The 20853-nt window shown below is 29.4% G+C and overlaps 2 protein-coding genes across 3 annotated transcripts; both read left to right on the forward strand.

Annotated features, from left to right (window-relative positions):
* The first annotated feature begins 14938 nt into the window (after positions 1–14938).
* Positions 14939–19047, forward strand: LOC137821827 (alpha/beta-Hydrolases superfamily protein). Of its 2 annotated transcripts, none has more exons than XM_068626592.1 (10): positions 14939–15566; positions 15709–15776; positions 16226–16296; positions 16452–16721; positions 16829–16989; positions 17078–17133; positions 17333–17385; positions 17477–17615; positions 18433–18530; positions 18731–19047. In XM_068626592.1, the coding sequence occupies exons 1-10, from the start codon at positions 15337–15339 to the stop codon at positions 18800–18802; spliced, it is 1218 nt and encodes a 405-aa protein (XP_068482693.1). In that variant the 5' UTR covers positions 14939–15336; the 3' UTR covers positions 18803–19047. The 2 variants fall into 2 exon arrangements, 1 of the variants encoding a protein (XP_068482693.1); XR_016515618.1 differs by having other exon boundaries at positions 15075–15566; positions 16452–16710.
* A 914-nt stretch (positions 19048–19961) lies between these two features.
* On the forward strand, positions 19962–20853 carry LOC137821828 (EPIDERMAL PATTERNING FACTOR-like protein 2). Its single transcript, XM_090295399.1, has 3 exons — positions 19962–20185; positions 20275–20312; positions 20402–20853. The coding sequence occupies exons 1-3, from the start codon at positions 20095–20097 to the stop codon at positions 20669–20671; spliced, it is 399 nt and encodes a 132-aa protein (XP_090151525.1). The 5' UTR covers positions 19962–20094; the 3' UTR covers positions 20672–20853.

A 20853-nucleotide genomic window follows, 5' to 3' on the forward strand; every position in this document is an offset into this window, starting at 1 on the left:
ACGTTATGAATCTTTAAATCATTTATTTGGGGTTATAATTATCACTAAAAACTATTATTTGTCGTACAATATTTTAATTTAGCTATTGTTTTCTTTCTCGCTCCACTTCTTTTACAATTTATGTGTGATTTATCGATTGAAAGAAAATGTGTTTCTAACATCTATATTTTATCTGTGTAAAACATTTTTTAGATTTGAATTGAACTGTTTGCGTTTCATTTCAATCTTTTTAGTTTTGATTGTACTCTTTTGATTCAATAATCTACTTCAATACCAGCGGTTTTCTTTTTGTAAGTGTTTTTTAAAGTTGTTTATATAAACAATGTTTTTGTATAAGCAATCACAAATATATTTCAACGCAAAAGAGTTGTGGTTGAAGTTAATTAGTTATCTTAAAAACACTTTATACAATTTTAAAGACAAAAATGAATTATTTTTAAAAAAATCACATTGTACTATTGAATTTTACCTTTTTTTTTATGGGCTTGTGAAATTTTTATACTTTATCTATCTAAATAAATATGTTTGGATAATATGATCAAAATAATATTTTGGTTGAAATTTTAAAGAATTATCAACTTCAATTTGATATTCGTAGAAAGTGTTTTTTATTGCAGAATCAATTACTTTCGAGTAACACAAAATGTATTAACAACGACTATTTATCTAATGTGTTTTTATGGTTAATCGTTATCATTTAAAACACGAAACTTTTTTAAATTAACTTTATTTATGAATCGACTATTTGTAATAATTACATTTTTAAATAAAAGTAACATTCTTAAATAAAGTAAAAAATCACATAAAAAGAGTAAAATTTGGTGACTTAATTTTTTTTTTTTTAAGAAATATTGTCACTTCCAAACATAATTTATTTCCAAACATAATCTATTGTAACTTTTATATAATCGATTATCATTAAAAAAATAATTTCTTATAATAGAATAACTACATTAAAATAAAGAATTGTAAAGTTTATTTTAGTTATATTTTAAAAAATATTTTTTATTTAAAAATATTTTTTATAAATTATATTTTAAATATTTTAATCTATAAAATATTTATTATACTACATCAATCAAATCTTTTCACTTATTTATAGTCTTTTATCCTAAATCCAAACAACATCCATTTTCACTTTCTTTTCTTTCATTTTCTTTCTTTTCCACTTTCTTAAATTCACTACTAAATCCAAACACACATTAACTAACATGATGATAATAATATTAAAATTAGAAGTATTGATTATTTAGTCAATGATTTTTTAATTTTTATATGTATTTTTGGAACCTAAGAATATTATGTAATAATATATATATATATATATATATATATTATAGTCAATGTTTTATATTCAATTTTAATCTTATAACAACTCCAATGCCACTATTTTAATCTCATAATTCCTCGTGTAATTCCAGAGCTATTATTTAACTCCTGTTATCTATTCAACATTTTTCTTTTCAAAATATGGAATGCCAACCAAGCCCCTTTTCCCCCTAATAACCATGTATTTGATAGGTTGGACAAAAAATTGCTCAGTTTTTTACATTTTTATTAGATTAAAATAGATATAAACTTTATTTTTTATAGTTATATTATTTTTATAAATAATTAAAAAAATATATATAATTATATATATATAATTTTATAGAAATAATATTAAAATTTATATAACTGTTATTCTTAAAAAGAAAAGTTATTTAATTATTTTAAAATTAAAAAAATTATTCAATTATTTATTTTATTAAATTAATTAATTAATTATTTTTTATAGATAGTTATTTTAGTTTTAAAAACGGTTACTCAAAAGTAAGAATTTATGTATATGAAGATTTTTCTTTACTAATGTTATTGGAGGTAGTTTTTTTTATATAGATGTTATTTTAGTTTAAAAAATGGTCATTCAAATAAAATAATTGTCTTTCAAATAAAATAATTTTCTTTATTAAATGCTATAGAAATTTAAATAAATATAAATAATTTTTTACACAATTTTTTCTTAGTAATTTTTTTTCATATAAGTAATTATTTTAGTTTAAGAAACGGTTAGTCAAAGATAAAACCGTAATAATTTGTGTACACCAACTAGACAAATCCTGTTTATTAATGTGTTGGTAGTTTTTTTAATATAAGTAGTTATTTATTTTTAAAAAAAAATAAGTATTCAAGGATAAAACTGGAAGAAACCGTAAAAAGTGAAAGAAAAAAAAAACACAAATCCTACCTTTCTCTCTTCCTTTCTCTTTTCATTTATCTTCCATATCTCATTTATTCAAAAATCTGATCACGTCATGATGTAACTGAAGAGTCCGGATACATTTTTACTCCATCAGATTTTCAAACAAAGTATTCATTTTTACTTTAAAGATCCCTTATTTTTTATTTTTTCTCTATGATGTAGTCATCAATCTTAGTGGGACTAGTTGAGAAAAGTGTTTCTCTCAATTTAATAAAGCTCATACTAAAATTTGGTAATTTTTGGATAACTTGCTCTAGGTTCCTAAATTTTGGAGTGGTGCCCTGTTTGAGGTAGAATTTCGGGTAAGTGAAGCTAATTTTAATTTTTAATGGCACCCTAGGCTAAAAGATCTGAATGTGGAGGGGACATGATTCCAATATTCAATTTCTCTTACAAGGATGTTGTGTGTTTATATATTGTGTTGTTTGTTTAAATATTATTTAAACTTTTAGAAATATTAGATTTTGATGGTTTAGTATTAAAGTGTTGTTGTTTTTATGTTAAATAGAATTTTGAATATTGTGGATTGCATTTTGAATGATATTGTATGATGAAAATGGTATGAAATTGAATTCATACATTTGGGATAATGTATGGACAAATGTTTGTTGTGTATTAAGTATTGATAACTATGTGGTAATAAACATCTTCGAGCTTCACTAATGATCTAAGTCACATAGACTAAGTTATGGGGGAGTTCATGCACACCGTGACATATGAGATGCACAACTTGGGTTGTATTGAACTTACCCAGATTCTTTTTGTTGGATTCGTTAGTAATCTTTGGATCAAGTGTTATTTTCTAGTAGGACTTACTTAATACAAGTTTTCCGGAATACGTCAGTTGTTGTTTGTTCAATATCCTGGATGTGTAGATTCATGTGAGATTTATGTGATTTTTTTATGTTGAAATTTGAAGAAGATTGGATAATTAAGAAATTAATCCATATAATTCGGTTTTCTCTTTTGATTTAATTGTGTATATTATAAAATTTTATTTTTACTAGCTTACCCTTATTTTTCTTGTTGTGTTTGAATTGCGATGATCGTACTATGTACACAAGCAGAGGATCATACAGGTGGAGGAGAGTTTGTAAGGCTTTAGAGTTTGTTTCGAGTTATGAATTGTAAATGTTTGTATTTCTATAATTACTAATCATGCATTAAGAATGTTTTGGAAAACTCTAAGTTTGTATATAAATATGCAAAACTTGCATTATAATAATTAGAGGTATTTTTTGGATTTTAAAACAGCAACAATTTGTGTATAATAAATATAGGAACTCTCTTCGTTAATCTTATAGATAAGTTAAATAACATAAGTGAATATATCTGGAGTGAAAATATGAACCATTCTGGATAATATTATTAAGATGACTTAAATACTTTTAGTTTATGTGTTTTTATAATTAAAAATAATTATTTATTTTATAGTTTATTTGAAATTAAAAAGTAGTGTTTTTGAGTGATTTTAAATTTTGTAGAAAAAAATCAACGCAAAATATTTTATAGGACTGAAATATTTTATAAAAAAATTAAATAATTATTTCAAATTTTACAAAGATAATTTTTTTTAATAAGAATCAAAATAAAATAAAAAACCTCGTTAATTTTAATAGAATTAAAAATATACCTAAATAAAAAATTATAGAAGCAAAATAAAACTAAAAAATGTTCAATCATCGTATTCTTTTTATATGTGTATAGTTTATAAATAAAGTTTTAAGTGTATCATAATTCATATTATGTATGCACTCTCTTGGTTATCATAATTCAAAATCTATGAACTATCTTGGTCCCTGCACTTAGGTTCAACGTTATAAAGTGTCTTCAACTTTTAGTACTTACTTGCGTCTAGTTTGTCTCAAGCACTTAACTTTCTCATTAATAATCTTACAACTCATTCATTCCTAATTATCAACCTAGCCAATAATCCTTAAATCACTTCGCCAAAGCTTAGACATAATAAGATATTAAATACACGAGACCAACAACCATAGTAATTAATCGTAACAATGGATCATATCATTCCCTCTATCTTAATTATATAGGGAGAAGATGCAAGAAAAAATACACTGATAAAAAATATGTTAATAGAAGAAAATCAATAAATTCAACAAATGCATCAATAACATACAACACAAAGAAAAACACATAACAAAATAATTTTTATCCAATTAGTGTAATTTTACCTAATTATTACATAAATAAACATTTTTTTAATAGCAAGTCGTGTCAATGTGCCATGACTTTAGTGTAAAGAAGTCGTGTTATCTTGTCACGATTTTTTTAAAATTATAGTGAAGTTGGTGATTCATGCACGACTTCAATGTTGATGAAGAAGTCGTGTGGACCAACCACGATTCTTTTTTTTTACCAGCCACGACTTTGCTTAGTCTAATATTCTTTTTTTAACTTTTAGATAAGTCGTGTTAGGGTTTAACGAGTTTGGTTGGTGACAATGAAAGTTGAAGTTGTGCATGATTGTCACATTTAGTTAATTGTATATTGCACTAAAGCCGTGAAAGGTTCATATGACTTTAGTTATTTATATATTACACTGAAGTCGTGCACATTTGACACAACTTTACCTTGAACATTTAGTTGAGGTGTTCACCTGGTTCATGATGTGTTTTATTTGTTTATAACGGAATTTTTTATAATGTTGTTTTACTTTTTATGTATTTAATAATTTGTAGAAGTGTAAATTTTTGAAAATTATGAATAATTGGTAAGTTTGTTATTTTTTAATTAATAATTAAACGAATTTAATATAATTATTGTATGTCTGTTAAATGAGGAGGAATAGTTAATATATTATATTTCATGTGTAAACAAATGACTAAATAAAATAATTAAGCATGTTAAGTTATGTAAAAAAAAATGAATTTAGCAAGGAGAAAAATGTTACACTTTTAGACATGTTATTTTCTATATAGACAATCCCTCCTATTGTGACCTTCATTCCAACAATAAGAATATTTTTCTGACTTATTTGAAATTGGCTCATCCATTTCATTATTGATATGATTAATAGTTTATCTTCGTGATTCATTTTGTTGCATGTGTGGGTCAAGTGTCAAATTTGGTCTCATGTAAAAAAACAAATAATCTTCATTTGAGCTTGATGAAATTGGACCTTATAAGTCCTGAAAATGTTGTGGAGGTTGAAGACTGGAACAACAAATATCATTAGTTGTGAATGACAATAAGAACAAACATCAATGACATGCTTACAAGAGTACAAATTAATAAGGATCATGCTCCCTTCAAAACAAAGTTCATGTATTTGGCTAGATTTGTTGTCATATGCTCGTATCTCCTGTCATCGTCATATATCTGAGTCTACTTTTCCAATGATATTTGATATATCAAAGAGATTGCTTACCAGAATTCTAATCTCATTGTCGATAACTTTTCTTGAAAGAGTGGGTTGTTTCATCTCATATGTTGGGGTGATGTAATGAATAACTTAAACATTTACTCATTTTTTTAATATTGCATAATGCAAGTTAAGGAATATACATACCAATGTTTATTAGTTGTCTCTTCAAGTTAGCTTTTGAACATTTTGTTAAAGTTTGATGTAATATGTTGTATGCAATACACTAAGGCCAACTCATCTCCTTTTCGACCAACTTCTACAGATTCTAATGCTAAATATGGTTGTCCTTTATCAATTATCAAGAATACATTTGGTCAAGGCATGACATAAGCTCACAATAATTGGAAGAACCATATTATAGCTTCATTTGTTTCACCTTCAACAATGGCAAAAGAAAGAGAAAATATGTTTCGAATTTCATCTTGACCAATTGTAGTCAACAAAGTTCCATGATATTTTTTGGTCAAGAATGTTCCATGAAATTGGGTCCAATGGAGCCATTTTGTTCAAGAACTTCGGTGAGAAGCTGTCATTTTTTCTCTGTGATAGCTTATTTCTTCCCTAATCTTTCATTGTTCCTCTTTCAAACTCACAATCTTGGATCACTATGTGCCAAGTAAGTCTTGTACCTCTATATTTTGCCCTAATTTCTTTGTTAAGCCATGGATTTATGTTTTTGGGTTAAAATTTGGGGGATTTTGAGTCTTTGAGTTTTGAGAAGATTATGATAAATGAAGTTAAGTTCTTTGTTCTATAGAATCTGCTGGCATGATTGATTGTTGATTCTCACATTTTGGATGGTTAGTTTTAGAACTCTTACCCTTTTGCACCAAAAATTAAGCATGCACGGAGGGTGTTTGTCAAAATTCTTTGTGAAAATTACATGAGATTGTTGTTTTTGCATATGGATTGTTAGTTGACAATGCATAAAAAGGGTTTTGTAAACATGCTTCTAGGGAAATTACATGAGATTGGTTAAATTTGAATTGAGATCTGGATTAATGATAATGTATGAGAAATAGGTTGTGTCTCATTTAAAATTTGCAGTTATGGGTCAGACCAAGAGTAGTGTAGCTCAAATGGCCAAAGGAAAAGAGTGAGGATGGAGTCTCCAGAGCCTCCAGCACGAAGCATATTTGAAAGTAAAGAAAAGCATAAGAGGTATGAAGAAATAAAGAATTGGGCTTTTATTCCAGAGAGAATAGTACATTTGTTGCCCGAAAATTATGACCCACTTTTAGAGGGCTTGCAAAGAAGGAATTGGATTAGGCTAGCCGAGCTTCTTCAGATGTATGATCTTGATGTAGTCCATGAATTTTATGCAAATGCTTGGGCAGGAGAAAATGGAGTTCAACAGTTGCAATCAAAAGTACAAGGGCGATGGGTACCATTTGACAAGGACTCCATCAGTGCTTTTTTGGGTGACCCTTTGCACTTAAAAGGAGATGAGGATTGCACATACCACAGGTTGAAGTCACAAATTTCTGACTTTAATGATGACATAGTGGCTAGGGAAATATGTCTATCACACTTATTAACTAACTGCAGCTGGTAAACCATGGAGGATATGAAGACGTTATCTCAAGTTTGGATGGTCTTCATGCTAGCCAATATGGTACCTAATGGCCATGTGTCTGACTTGAATATTCTAGGTGTCATCTTCTTTATTGCCTTTTAAAATATGATTATTCTGTTGATGCAGCCAAAATCATTTGTCATGAAATTTATAAATTTGCTATATTTGAAATTGGCCAAAATAATCAAAAGGCAAAGGGTACTTTGGGGTTCCCTACTTTTATTACTGCCCTTTGTGCAAAATATGGTGTGGAGGTTAATTCACCTATGAAGATTAGACCTCCAATTGATTTGAAATTTATTATTAACAATTGTACTGTTGCAGAAGAACATGCACCAAAAGCTAGTGAGGTCTCTATCTATCAGTCACCTATTCACCAACCATAATCATCTATATCATTTAGGGAAGACAAGTTAATGGAACAGTTGCAACAAATGCAATTGGAACAAAGAGCTACATGGAAACATATACAAATGCAGGAAAGTGTCAATCATAGAGGGATAATGAGGCTTCAACAATACATATATCAAAACTTCCCTCAAGGGCAACATAATCCCTACATGCATCCAAATTAATGTGTTGCTTATGTTGCTTGGCCTGGGGACAAGTACTATTATTTTGGGGGGCAAATCCATCGAACGAAGCGGGATCATCTACGGCTGGTGTAGATGATGAATTTAACACAAACTTGGATGACTTTTTAAGGGACGACTAATATGGTTCTTTCTTTTCAGTTTTTTCTTTTATTTTATTTTTCTTATTTATTTTGTTAGCATTTGTTTGATTAGTTGTCTATTTGTATCAGATTTTGGAATATTTTTATGTTTATTGTTTTCTTGAATTATTGTTAATTTTTAACTTAATTTGTTTTCTAGTTTATTTTCCTCAAATAAAAAAAAGAATTGGAATATTAATTTGTGAAAAAAAAGGAATTTGTGTTTAAATATTAAATAGTGAGATGAATTAGACACAAGTTAGAAAAGGAAATTTGATTGAATCCCTATTCAAATATAGTTGAAATTGTGATACATGAAAATTTAACAAGATGATTGATTAGAATAAAGAATGACAAAACAAAAAGGAATAAAACCAATTAAACAAAGTAAGTGTGTGAACTTTAAACAGTTTTGAGAGTTTTTCGAATTGACAGTTGTGGTTGTTTAATTTTTATTCTTTGTTACATAATAAAAGAGCGTGAAGATGATTGAGGCATTTGTGTCAATTAGGAACCTGATGCCAAATAATCAACCTTTATCTTATTAGAATTCCATTTTTTTATATCCCCTTTGGGCCAAGAATTTTTGTTTATTGCACCCTAACCTTTGATGATATATTTTCCTACCCTTTTGCATGTTTAAGGAAGAAGAACATAGATGTGATACATATAGAAAAAGGAATGATTGGTTTTGATTGTTGAAAGCTCAAAAAGTTGAAAATAGGAAGAATCTGTTCCTATTAATGAAAAAAAAAGAAAGAGAAAAAGCAAAATTCATGTTGAAAATCATGAAAAGGTAGAAAAGAAAAATGAGGAAAAGTGTGAACTCAAAAGAGAATGCTGATTAGATAACATATATGTTCTCTATAATTGGATTGTAGGTATGTTCTTATTCTTTAAGATGTGCATTTTGTTATTTGAAAACCCAATACTTTTTTGAAGTCTAACCTCATTACAACCCTGGATAATACCTCAAGATTCATGTTTCTAATATGTTTGTGATAGGAAGATGAAATGAAAAGTAACTATGATTAGTTATGATTAAGTGAAAATAGAGAGGAACACTTACTTGTGAGCATATGAGAAGAAATTCCTTAATGAATTGTCATTTATTTGTTTTGATTTGATCATAAAAGTTGATTGTATCTAGATTTTTCTATATTTGAATTTGGAAGCATCATGAGTTTCTAATTTAATTTGTTGTTTAGTCACTTAAGCTGTTTTGATATTTAAATTTAAAAATATTCATTTACTTTGTTTGAGGACAAACAAGATTCTAAGTTGGGGAGAGTGATAAGTGTCTAATTTCAGTAATATTTCATATTAAAATATAGACACTTATGAGTATTAGCTGTTATTTTACATATAAAATAATCCCTAATTTATGAATTTATACCTTTTTATATATTTTATGATCTTTATTTGAAGAATAACATTTTATTCCCAATTTTTGTGTGTGTTAATTTCATATTTCTAGGGAAGAATGGAGATGATTGAGTTAAAGAGAAATGATAAAAGATAAAAAAAGAGAAAGCTGGAAGGTCCTAGAACGCATAAAAATCCCAAAAAGCCCAATTCAGCAATAGGGAATCTCGCAAAAGTTGACGCCTTTCTCGCTTGAGCGAGAATGCGTCAGATACATTGAGCCATTTTATGTTTTAATCAACAAGCCCATTAGTGCGACACATGAAGTTACCTAACTCTAGCAAATTAGGTTAAATATGGGGCTTGAGACTCAACCCTAGTGTGCAAGATTGAGAGGAAAACACCATTGAGTGACTTGTAACCCAATTAGGAGAATAAAAGGTGTTATAAGATGTGTGGCTAATTGTACCCTGTGAAGTTGGAAGTAATTTGTTCAATCTCTTATGTATTGAGGTGATATTTAAATATGATATAATATCTTGTTATGGATTGATTATTGATATTGTTGTTTTGTTTCTAATTCTTGATCTAGAATCTTAAATCTGACTGTAAAGTATTTTTATGGTTCTGACTTAAACAATAATACTTAACATATTTGAGTGCTAGAAATAGACTTGAAATATTAAATGCTATCAACATCTGAGCTTGATTCTAAGTTGTTTTTATAAATAAGCGAGGAATCGATATTTAGGAAGCATTCTTAATAATTTTATATTTAGTGAATATTTTACTTGATTATTGATGACTTTTTATAGCAAGTGCACCGCTTTGTCATAAGTAATAATTGTCCCTAAGGACGGATATCGATCCCACAAGGAACAATGAATTATCCAAGTACAATAATCGCTAAATATAGAACAAAACAATTAAAAGTGTATTGAAAGTGGTTGTGTTGGCGATGATCAATAAGAAAACAGACAAAGAATTAGTTGTTTCAATTGGAAAAATAGGGATTAAGTTTCATCTCTCTCACTCTCATGTATTTTGATTAGCATGTCAATATTAAGTTCTTTGATTGAAATTGATGCCCGTATAAAAATCATTTATATCAATTCCTCGCATATAAAATCCTTAAGAATGTCCCCTAACTATCGATCCCTCGCATAATTATAAGAACAACTTAGAACGAAGCTCAGACGTTTAATAGCAATTAACATTTCAAGTCTATTCCTAGCACTCAAATATGTTAAGTATTGTTGTTTAAGTCCAAACCCTAAAAATACCTCCCGGTCATATTTAAGATTCTTAATTTGTCACAAAAAATTAAAAGTAAAACAACAATACCAATAATCAATCAAGAACTGAATATTAATATATAAGATATGACCTCAATACATAAGAGTTTGAGCAGATTACTCCCAATCCCAAAGGGTAGAATTAGTCACGCATACTTCTAGCACCTTCCATTCTCCCAATTGGGTTACAATTTACTTTATGGTGTTTTCCTCTCAATCTGGCACCCTAGAATTGAGCCTCTAACCCTCTATTTATCATAGTTTTCTAGGGTTAGGTTGCTTCCTGTGTCGCGCTAATGGGCTAAATGATAAAACATAAAAAAAAACCCAATCTTTCTTTGCATCTTTTTCCATTCTGGGACCTTCCATCTTTATCTTTTTAGCTTAAATCATTCATCTTTAATCCAAATCTCCAATCTTTCTTAGAAATCTGCAATTAACACCAGATTTGGGAATAAAATGGTCTTATTCAAATAAAGCTCATAAAAATGTAAAAATGTATAAATTCATAAATTAGGGATTATTTTATATGTAAATTAACAATAAATCCTCATAAGTGCCTATATTTTAATATGAAATATTACTGAAATTAGACACTTATTAATTACTCAATTGTTCCTTGTGGCACACTTAGAGACACATTATTACTTCTGGCAACGTGGTATACTTGCCATAAAAAGTCATCACTTTACTTTTGTTTACTGGCAAATATTGAGCTTAGTTGTTGGACTTTTGTGTCGTGTCTTGAGAATGTGTTCCTTTGGAGGGTTGGTGTAATTGTATATTGATGTGCTCTTATATCTTGTTATGGTACGTTAATATGGTTGATGTGTTGTAATGTCTGTGGGATCCCCAATTGGTTGAGGGATAAGAAACTTGTGTTGGGATTATTTGTATAAGGATTGAGACATCCCTGAAGTGCCTCATTTTATTTTATTTATTCTTTGTTGATAAAAACATATAGATGATGTCAGCGTAACATGTTCATGCGATATTAATTTATCACACTCTTCATTTTCACGAAAATCATGAACTATACAATATACAAATAACTGAAGTCGTGTCAATCAGGCATGACTTCAACTTTCACGACCACCAACTTAACTTGTTAAACTCTAACACGACTTCACTAAAAATTACAAAATGATTAGATTAGGTAAATTCGTGATTGGTCAACTCGACTTATTCATTAACACTGAAGTCATGCATAAATCACACTACTTTACTATAATTTTAAATAAAGTCGTGTTAGAATAACACAACTTCTTTATATTAAAATTGTGTCATTTTGACACGATTTGTCCATTACATACTTTAAAAAAATTACTCATCTCAATAATAACTAGGTAAAATTATACTTAGTAAAATAATTCTAATCAAATACATAAATAATAATGAAAATTATGTGTTTTAACCAATGTGAAGAAAAACACAATTTCACTCTAAATTAAGAAGGGATAAAAGTAACCTCTTAATTTTTGTCTTTTAAATTTTTTTTTTAATAATTCCAAAGTGTGAGACACTCTTCAGTCTTAGAATATTTTTTCTTTTTCGGTTACACTTACTGTTTCCTTATTCTTCATATATATATATATATATATATATATATATATATATATATATATATATATATAAAAGTCATTTAAGACTTCGTTAAGCAAAGAGTAAAGAACTTTAAGTTGTATTTGTTTAAGTAGATTTAACATTTATAAAGAGAGAAAGAAATATACATATAATTAATTAAGTTTGTTTGTATTGCAATAACCAAAGAGAGGAGAGAAACTTATATTCCCAACTCCTCCCTAGTGAGCTAATTTAGGAAGAGAAAGAGAGATTTTACTTTAATTATATTTATAATTGACATTGATAAATTTTATTTATAAGTGCCTAAATGAGAAATAATTGATTATATATAAAAGCATAATCAATTATGTCTTTAAACATAACTAATTATTTTCTATTTAAACATTTCTTCCTACACTTATTACATTTTTCATTCAATATACTTTTAGCTTATTATTACTACTATTATTATTATTATTATTTATTATCAAGATTTAATAGGATGGTGAAAGAAAAATACGTGTAAATAAACTACTTTTTTTTATTGTAAATATTGGTACCAATATTACTAATATTTGGAAAATGTTATAGAGTTGTTATGTTTGACTCAGGCTTTGTTTTAGTACTTAGAAACTAATCAATACATTAAAAATGTTGAAATAAAAGAAAAATATTTAATTTTACTTGTAAATAAGACTTTACAAATTAATTAATAAACTAAAATTACATAATAAGAATAATTTTTTTTAAGCCAACACAGTTATAAGAATAAAAAAACTTAAGCCAACAAAACTCAATTGAGTTACACTCTTTTACAAATTTTATAATTACTTCTTTAAAATTAATTTATTCTAACCATTTTATTAATTTTAAATGCTCAATTACAAGCATATGCAAGAGAAAAAAAATGCTGCGTATCGTCATTGCACTGGAGGTTTGACGAAATACCATTTTACCAGCGAATATAATTACCATTTATTTCACAACATTATTCTCACACTACAACAAAATATGAAGTAATAGAAATAATTAATTTCTATATTAATTAAATTAAAAATATTTTAAAGACTAAAAAATTATTGTTTTCTAAATTAGTTTCTATTATTGATAAATAGTTTCTAAATTAATATTTAATTAACTACTCAATTTTTCATATAACACTATTTACATTTTTATTTTCCTATGCACCCTTTTGTTTTTATTTCCCTATCTAACACCCTTTTGTTTTTATTTTTCTATCTAGCACCTTTTTGTTTTTATTTCCCTATCTAACACCATTTTGTTTCTATTTCCCTATCTAACATCATTTCAAAAGTAAAAAAAAAAAAAATAATTTTGAATGCATTAAAAAAATAAATATTTATAATTTAAAAATAGTTATTAATGAATAAAGAAATGAGTTTTTACAAAATAAAAAAAGTAATAAATTAAAAATGTTTAGTTTAATTTTTTTTAATAGCGAAGAAAATAAAAATTAAACCCTACAACAACATAAATGTTGAATTTATAAACATAAATTAATATTTATTTTTATTATTATTGATGATGTAATCATGTTAATTTCAAGTAAAAAATACAGGACATAATTATATAAAAAAAAGTTAATTAGTATTAATTAGTAGTGAACACACAAATAATATTGAAGAGTATTGGTCTGCATACACTCGTCAAATACTATGTCAATGAAAAGAACCTCAAAGAGGAGACTTAAGTCAAGTTGAATAAGGAATGATATGTACATAAGAGAATAACATGATCGAACAAAAAAATGTGATTCATATTGTCAAACACCAAAACACACAAAAAGAACGTGTCCAAACATTACTGGATCGTCCACTTCTCGTTATTAATTATGTTTCATTTTGCACAAACTATTTAATGTACCATTCAAGGGTAGACACTTCAGTATTATCTGTGTCCACTACTAATTAATAAAAATGTGATTATATCATGTATTTTTTACTTGAAATTAACATGATTACACCATCAATAATAATAAAAATAAATACTAATTTTTGTTTATAAATTTAACTTTTATGTTGTTGTAGGGTTTAATTTTTTATTTTCTTCATTCTTAAAAAAAATTTAAACTAAACATTTTTAATTTATTACTTTTTTATTTTTATTTTATAAAAACTTATTTCTTTATTCATTAATTATATTTCTAACTATTTTAAAAATTAAAAATATTTATCTTTTTTATGCATTCAATTTTTTTTAATTTATTATTATTATTATTTTACTTTTGAAATGGTGTTAGACAGGGAAATAAAAACAAAAGGGTGCTAGATAGGGAAATAAATAGTGGTACAACAAAATCATGAAATAATAGAAATCAATTTTAAAGACAAAAAATAATTAGTTTCTATATTAATTAAATTAGAGAAAATTTTAAAAATTATATAAATTTTTAGTTTCTAAATTAGTTTCTATTATTGATAAATAATTTTTAAATTAATATTTAATTAACTACCAATTATTTACAGTTTTTTTATAAATAGAAGCAAATCGATTTTAATAGTTTAACATAAAATAATACGATACTGCAATAAAAAAAATCAAACAATACCTCAATTTTTCTTTATATAGATGTACACCAATATGTACGGCAACAAATACCTGAGATGTGTTTTTTCCCCTAATTTGAGGATAGCATTGTTATTTGATACACAACTTTTAACGCTAAACAGTGGGAAGTGGCGCAGAAAATATTTTTGCTGGTAAGTAGGCATGAAAATGATTATTCTTCTTATTATCATTTTGAATAAATATGAGTATATTAATTATAGCTTTCTAGAAGCAAGAAGGAAAAAGGGAAGCAAGATGAAGAAATTTCTAGCTGCTTAGACTTTAGGGGTAATAACTTAAATTCCAAATCATGGTAACTAGGAATCAACAAAACCTTAAACGACCCATGTGTTAAGTTTACACGAGTCAAAATCAAATAATGGAAAAACAAAAGTGAAATATTGTTGATTGAAGAATAAGAGGGTCAGAGTCAAGAAGTTGAAGCTGAAGCTGAGAGGGTCAGAGTCACAGAAGACAGCTTCAAGCATCGATTTCTTTGGAGTACATAAGAACAATACGCATATTGTAACTAAAACGCTTCCTATCATCTCACTCCACCACCTTCCCTTTCCACGCCACCAAATCAACCCAAGATACAAGCTTTTCAAACCCAACGTAGTGTTCTCCATGGATTCAGCACCAGCACCCCAGCTTGAGGAAATAAAGCAAGAGGGTGTCGATGGAGGGAGCAAGAAGAAGAAGAAGAGTAAAAAGAGTTCTTTTTTCCCCGGGTTTGGTTGTTTCAGAATCGAACATGATGTCTCCGGGGGAGGTTTTGATATTGAGGTTGTTGATGAGTCTGGTCAGCGTCCCACCCCCACCCACTTGATCATAATGGTTAATGGTCTCGTTGGCAGGTTTGCCTAACTACTGTTACTTTTAACTTTGAATCTTCTCTACACTGTTTATCATTTGCTTCAAGTATGTACCATAGCGTTTATGTTGTGTGATCTATTTGATTAGCCTTTCAGTCAAGTGATGTAGCAATCTTTGATGCAGTGCTCAGAATTGGAAATTTGCCGCAAAGCAGTTTCTGAAAAGGTATCCAGAAGATGCTGTTGTACATTGTAAGTTCGCACAAACACAATTCTGATTGCCTCCTCTGTCTGTTTAAACAAAATCATCTTTCTGATGTGTGGTAGCATTGAGTCAGTGCAGTGTTAAAAAAATGAAAGACTTGATAAAAAAAATCATGGTGTGAAAATTACAAATTTAACTAATCAGAGAAAAATGTTGTGTGGTTGGTTTTATTTAAATCATACTGTAGTGTGAACTAACCCCACATAGGAGATAATGGGTGTCGGCTGAAGTTTATCATGAAATGTTTGTGAAAATTGTTTCTTATTGCCTGCAAAGTGGAAGCAACCTTCATCCCCTGATGTTTTTTAAATGGGCTAAAGAAAGTGAAGCAGTTTCAATTATCTTCATTCTAAATTTCTATTCTCTATTGCACTCTTTCACAGCAAAATTGGGTTTTCCACCATTTAATGGAATGCATAACCATTGTGCAATGCAGGCAGTGAACGCAATTCTTCAATGTTGACATTTGATGGGGTTGATGTAATGGGAGATAGACTAGCAGAGGAGGTGTGTTATGGCTTTGACATTCATTTGTTTGATCTTTGTAATCATTTACACCACACGTAGTTAATTAGTTTTGCCCTTCAATATTCAATTGAGTTCAAGTCTCTGGCAACAAACCCAGAAAAATAAAACATATTTGTTTTCTTCTCTTTTCTCAGGTTATATCAGTTATAAAACGTCACCCAAGTGTTCAGAAAATTTCATTTGTAGGTCACTCTTTAGGAGGCTTGGTGGCAAGATATGCAATAGCCAGGCTTTATGGGAGAGACATATCTGTTGAACTTTCTCTGGGGAATGGACATTGTGAAAGACATGTTTCAGATCAAGAATGTCATGATAGAAAATATGAAGGAAAAATTGCAGGACTAGAGCCCATAAATTTCATTACATCTGCAACGCCACACCTTGGTTCTAGAGGTCATAAACAGGTTATTCTTTGGTAGCTTTAGCCTTTGCTATACTTTGTTTCTGAAACGTAAGTGGCTCACTACATGAGTTGATAATGACTTAGTTTTTGGAATTATGCATGATTCAGGTTCCTATGTTCTGTGGATTTTACTCTCTGGAGAAAGCAGTGTCTCGTGTTGCTGGGGTTTTTGGTAAAACGGGAAAACATCTATTTTTAAAAGATGGTGACAATGGGAAACCCCCTCTTCTTCTCCAGATGGTGCGTGACTCCGAAGACATTAAATTCTTGTAAGAATTTATGGTTTGGTTTGTTTGATTTTTTTTGTTTACTTTTCTGAGTCAATAACAAATAACATCCCACGCCTCTTCTCTATAGGTCTGCTTTACGCTCCTTCAAACGCCGCGTTGCCTATGCAAATGTTCGTTATGACCGTATCCTTGTCTTTTAGTCATAAGCCAAGATGAATTTGAAGTCTTAATCTGTCAATTTAGTTCTTGATTTTGATGCCAATCAATCAATTTAATTTTGTCTGATTCCGAATTTAAACTAACAAAAAATGCTATTAAATTGACGTGAATTAATGTTTAACTCCACAAATTATTTACATGAACAACTTGACTCTTTAAATAGAGCTTGTTGGATGGAGTACATCATCTATCAGGCGTAGAAAGGAACTCCCGAAGGTAATCATCAAGATTCTTCAATATAATATTATTGATCTAATAATATAATTTGTGTAAACTGTGTCTTTGTCTAACGTGTTTTTTTGTTCAGCGCCGGCATCTTTCAAGACATGAAAAGTACCCGCATATTGTTTATGTAGAGACAGCAAAATCTAGTTGTGTCGCTGAGGAAGTTCCTGCTGAAGCTGAATCCAAACTGAGTAGTGCATCCAGTAAACTTGATTCCGAAGGTATTTCACTTTCAAGTTTTTCAACTGATGAGGTTTATTTTCTATTGTATATAATCTGCTGATGTCTAAATATTTTTGGCATATATACCTACTATGATAAACATGACAAGTTCTTGTCTGTTGTGGTCCGAGGTGGCTGGAGCTTGGATATTAAAACTCAAAAGATGACCATTTTTGGACTTTTGTGATGACCCATGAAAGCGAAAATGAAAAATATAAATCAAAGTTGCTGTCTTTTGCTTTAAGGAGACATGTTGACTTTGTTTGAAGTTAATGATTCGTCTTATAGTATGGGATTTGGTGGAGTGACATCCTGACACTAATTGTCTTCCCTTGTGAAGGGGGGCAGTTAGATGTGAAAAACATTTTTTAACAAGCGAATCAGATCTTTATATGATACATACCATGATGCGGTTAGGTAAAAGGAGGAAATTTCAAAGAAAAAAAGATTTGTGTTAGCACGAGTCAAAAGATCACTACTTACTATAACTGTGGCACTCTGAGATGTAATTTTTTTTAAAAATTATTAAGTAGTTGAAGATCATGGCTGTCATCACTAATCCAAACATTACATAAATTAAAACTTAGCGACCATAGACACGTGAATACATCATGGTTTTCCATTACTTAATTTTTGTACTGAGTACTTAAATCAACCAAGAATCTGCTGGAATGGTTAAGAACCTTGAGAACCAATCCTGAATGTTGCTTTTGAAATTACTTACTTGTTTCTGCCAAATCGGATTGAACATAAAGATATGATGCTTTATATTATGAATCATAACTAAAATGGTGTACAAATTAACGACCCTTGTAGAGGAAATGATCAGAAGCTTGACAGCAATGAGCTGGGACAGAATTGATGTCAGCTTCAGTGGCAGTAGGCAGAAATATCTGGCACATAGCACCATTCAGGCAAGTTTCTGCTATTTGAAACACATAATGTAGGAACAGAAATACTTTTCCAATCTTAACACCAGGCAGGACCATGATGGGGTCTTCAATGTCTCATATTTTATGGTTTGAAAATCATAGTGATGATAGCCTGGTACATTACTCCTTGTTTTAAGTATTAACAATGCTCTCTGTATGGTTGGAATTTGTTCCATATCCAGGTGAATACTTACTGTATGAATTCCGATGGAGCAGACGTGATTCAACATATGGTTGACAGTTTTCAGATATAGTTTCCCATATTGCCACATTCTAACAGACAAGGCGATGCAATTTTTGGTAAGATGGAGAGGGCTTCATCATTTTTTTGCACTGAAGTTGAAAGAATACAGACAAAGAAGGTTTAGAGAAAAAAAGAATAAGCAAGATACATTGATGAAGAATAGAATGGGGATTATAATTTGTACCCTGAAGGTTCTTTGACTGCAATGTATATGAAATCATTTGGAATGAGAATACCCAACATAAAGTTTAAAAATTGCATTATTTCAAATTTCAATTATATCTTTAAAACAAATACAGTACTCTTAAAATATTGTTTACAATAGCCTAACTCTTGTTTCTGCCAAAATTATTTCAAAATCAAATTACTTAAATTTTATTAGAAAAGTAAGCAACTGTTGAATTAGCAGTGATGAATAAGCCCAACCGGCCCACACTCTGTATATTGGACAAATTAGATTTTTGCGTTTAATTTTTCACAAAGAAATAAGACAGGAAGATTCGATTACAAAATTCAAGGACCCAATTTCAGAAACTTGATTAAAATTTGCAAAATAGTCAGATAAAAAGTAATTTAACAATTTAACTTAAAAATGAAATAGAATTAGTTATGAAAAAGTGTTGTGAAAGTAGCAATACTAAGAATAAGAATAAACATTGCATGAAATAACAAGGCAATAGAAAGAGTTTTTAACGCCCAGAAGTTGGCATTACAGCAGAATACTAAGAAAACCAATGAAGTATTAACAAAACCTATTCCCAGGTTATGTGTATTTTGGTTTTGTCTCGTATTTTGGTATTGGAAAGTTTGGTGTGTGTGAGGTTGGCATGGCCATTACTCCAAGTCTGAATGGTGCCCTCAGTTCGAGAATTTGTCCCCATATGACAGAGGTTGGATTTTTGAGGCTCAGTGAACGATGCAGCGTGTGTGTGTCTGTCCGAGTGGTGAGGTCCTTTCCTTCTCGCAAAGTCCAATATCTATAATACACCTTTTGCAGTGTGTTTTTATGAATTGATGGGGAAATAATAAGGGTAATAAAAGAGGTGAGAGTGAGTGATTTTGCCTTTGTATTGTGGGGGTGGCATTCAATATCTGACCCACGTTTGGGACACCTTTTTCAGAATTTCAGCTGCACTGCCTTCTCTACTGCCACATATCCCTCCTTTCTCTCACTCTCTCTCTTTGTCACACTGTTCTTTTCCACCATCATTTTTCTTCTATCAAGCTGTTACTAGTATTTAGTTACACTCAAAACAAATTACTGAAGCCTTTCTTCTGCAGTCTCTTTCCCCTGATGAGAAGATGGGGTTAACTCAAGTCTATGTCTCCTGCCACAACTATAGACAAACCTTCCTATGCCTCATTCTCTTTGCTATTCTATTCACGGCCAAAGGTTATCCCGTTTCTATTCTCTCATCTCATTCTTTCTTCTTCCTCTTTTTATCTAACTTTGCTTATTTCAATGTGTATATATGCATGCAGCAAGAGTAATTTCTTCCAATCTTATACATGCTGCCCAGGTACAAAACCATAACTGAATTCTCTACTTCTGTATGTTCCAATGTGTTGGTATTTATTGACTTGAGAGTACTTGAGTGTACATATGCAGAAGGACATGAAAAAGCGGGAACCCATGATGGTGGCAAAATCTCAGATAGGGTCTAGGCCTCCCAAGTGTGAAAGAAGATGCAGTACTTGTGAGCACTGTGAAGCAGTTCAAGTCCCAGTTGTACCTCAAATTCAAACTCATAGAAGTCATTATTCATCAGCAAGAGCAACAACCATAGTTGTTTCTTACTCATCAAGAGGTGACGACCTTTCAAATTACAAACCAATGAGCTGGAAATGCAAGTGTGGGAACTACCTTTTCAATCCATGATCTAAAGGGGGAACTTGCATCCATATTTGCTTTGGAATCAAAAATTCAAAAATGTGTATGATTTTAATTATTTATGTATACCAATTCCTCTTCATGCTTCCCCACCTTGTATATTGTAGATATTTGGCAATTATAGTCCATACTTTGTCTTCTTTTTGCTTAAATCACTTTTCTTTGTCACA

The sequence above is a fragment of the Phaseolus vulgaris genome, chromosome 9 (genome assembly GCF_051622355.1).
Source record: "Phaseolus vulgaris cultivar YP4 chromosome 9, ASM5162235v1, whole genome shotgun sequence".
Lineage (NCBI taxonomy): Eukaryota > Viridiplantae > Streptophyta > Magnoliopsida > Fabales > Fabaceae > Phaseolus > Phaseolus vulgaris.

Bases quoted from the DNA above. Each gene is read 5' to 3' on its own strand.
- LOC137821827 (XM_068626592.1), top strand. From the start codon at position 15,337: ATGGATTCAGCACCAGCACCCCAGCTTGAGGAAATAAAGCAAGAGGGT. The intron at 15,777-16,225 runs GTAAGTTCGCAC...TGTGCAATGCAG, and splicing joins AGAAGATGCTGTTGTACATT to GCAGTGAACGCAATTCTTCA. The intron at 17,386-17,476 runs GTAATCATCAAG...TTTTTTGTTCAG, and splicing joins GTAGAAAGGAACTCCCGAAG to CGCCGGCATCTTTCAAGACA.
- LOC137821828 (XM_090295399.1), top strand. From the start codon at position 20,095: ATGGGGTTAACTCAAGTCTATGTCTCCTGCCACAACTATAGACAAACC. The intron at 20,186-20,274 runs GTTATCCCGTTT...ATATGCATGCAG, and splicing joins TATTCTATTCACGGCCAAAG to CAAGAGTAATTTCTTCCAAT. The intron at 20,313-20,401 runs GTACAAAACCAT...GTACATATGCAG, and splicing joins ATCTTATACATGCTGCCCAG to AAGGACATGAAAAAGCGGGA.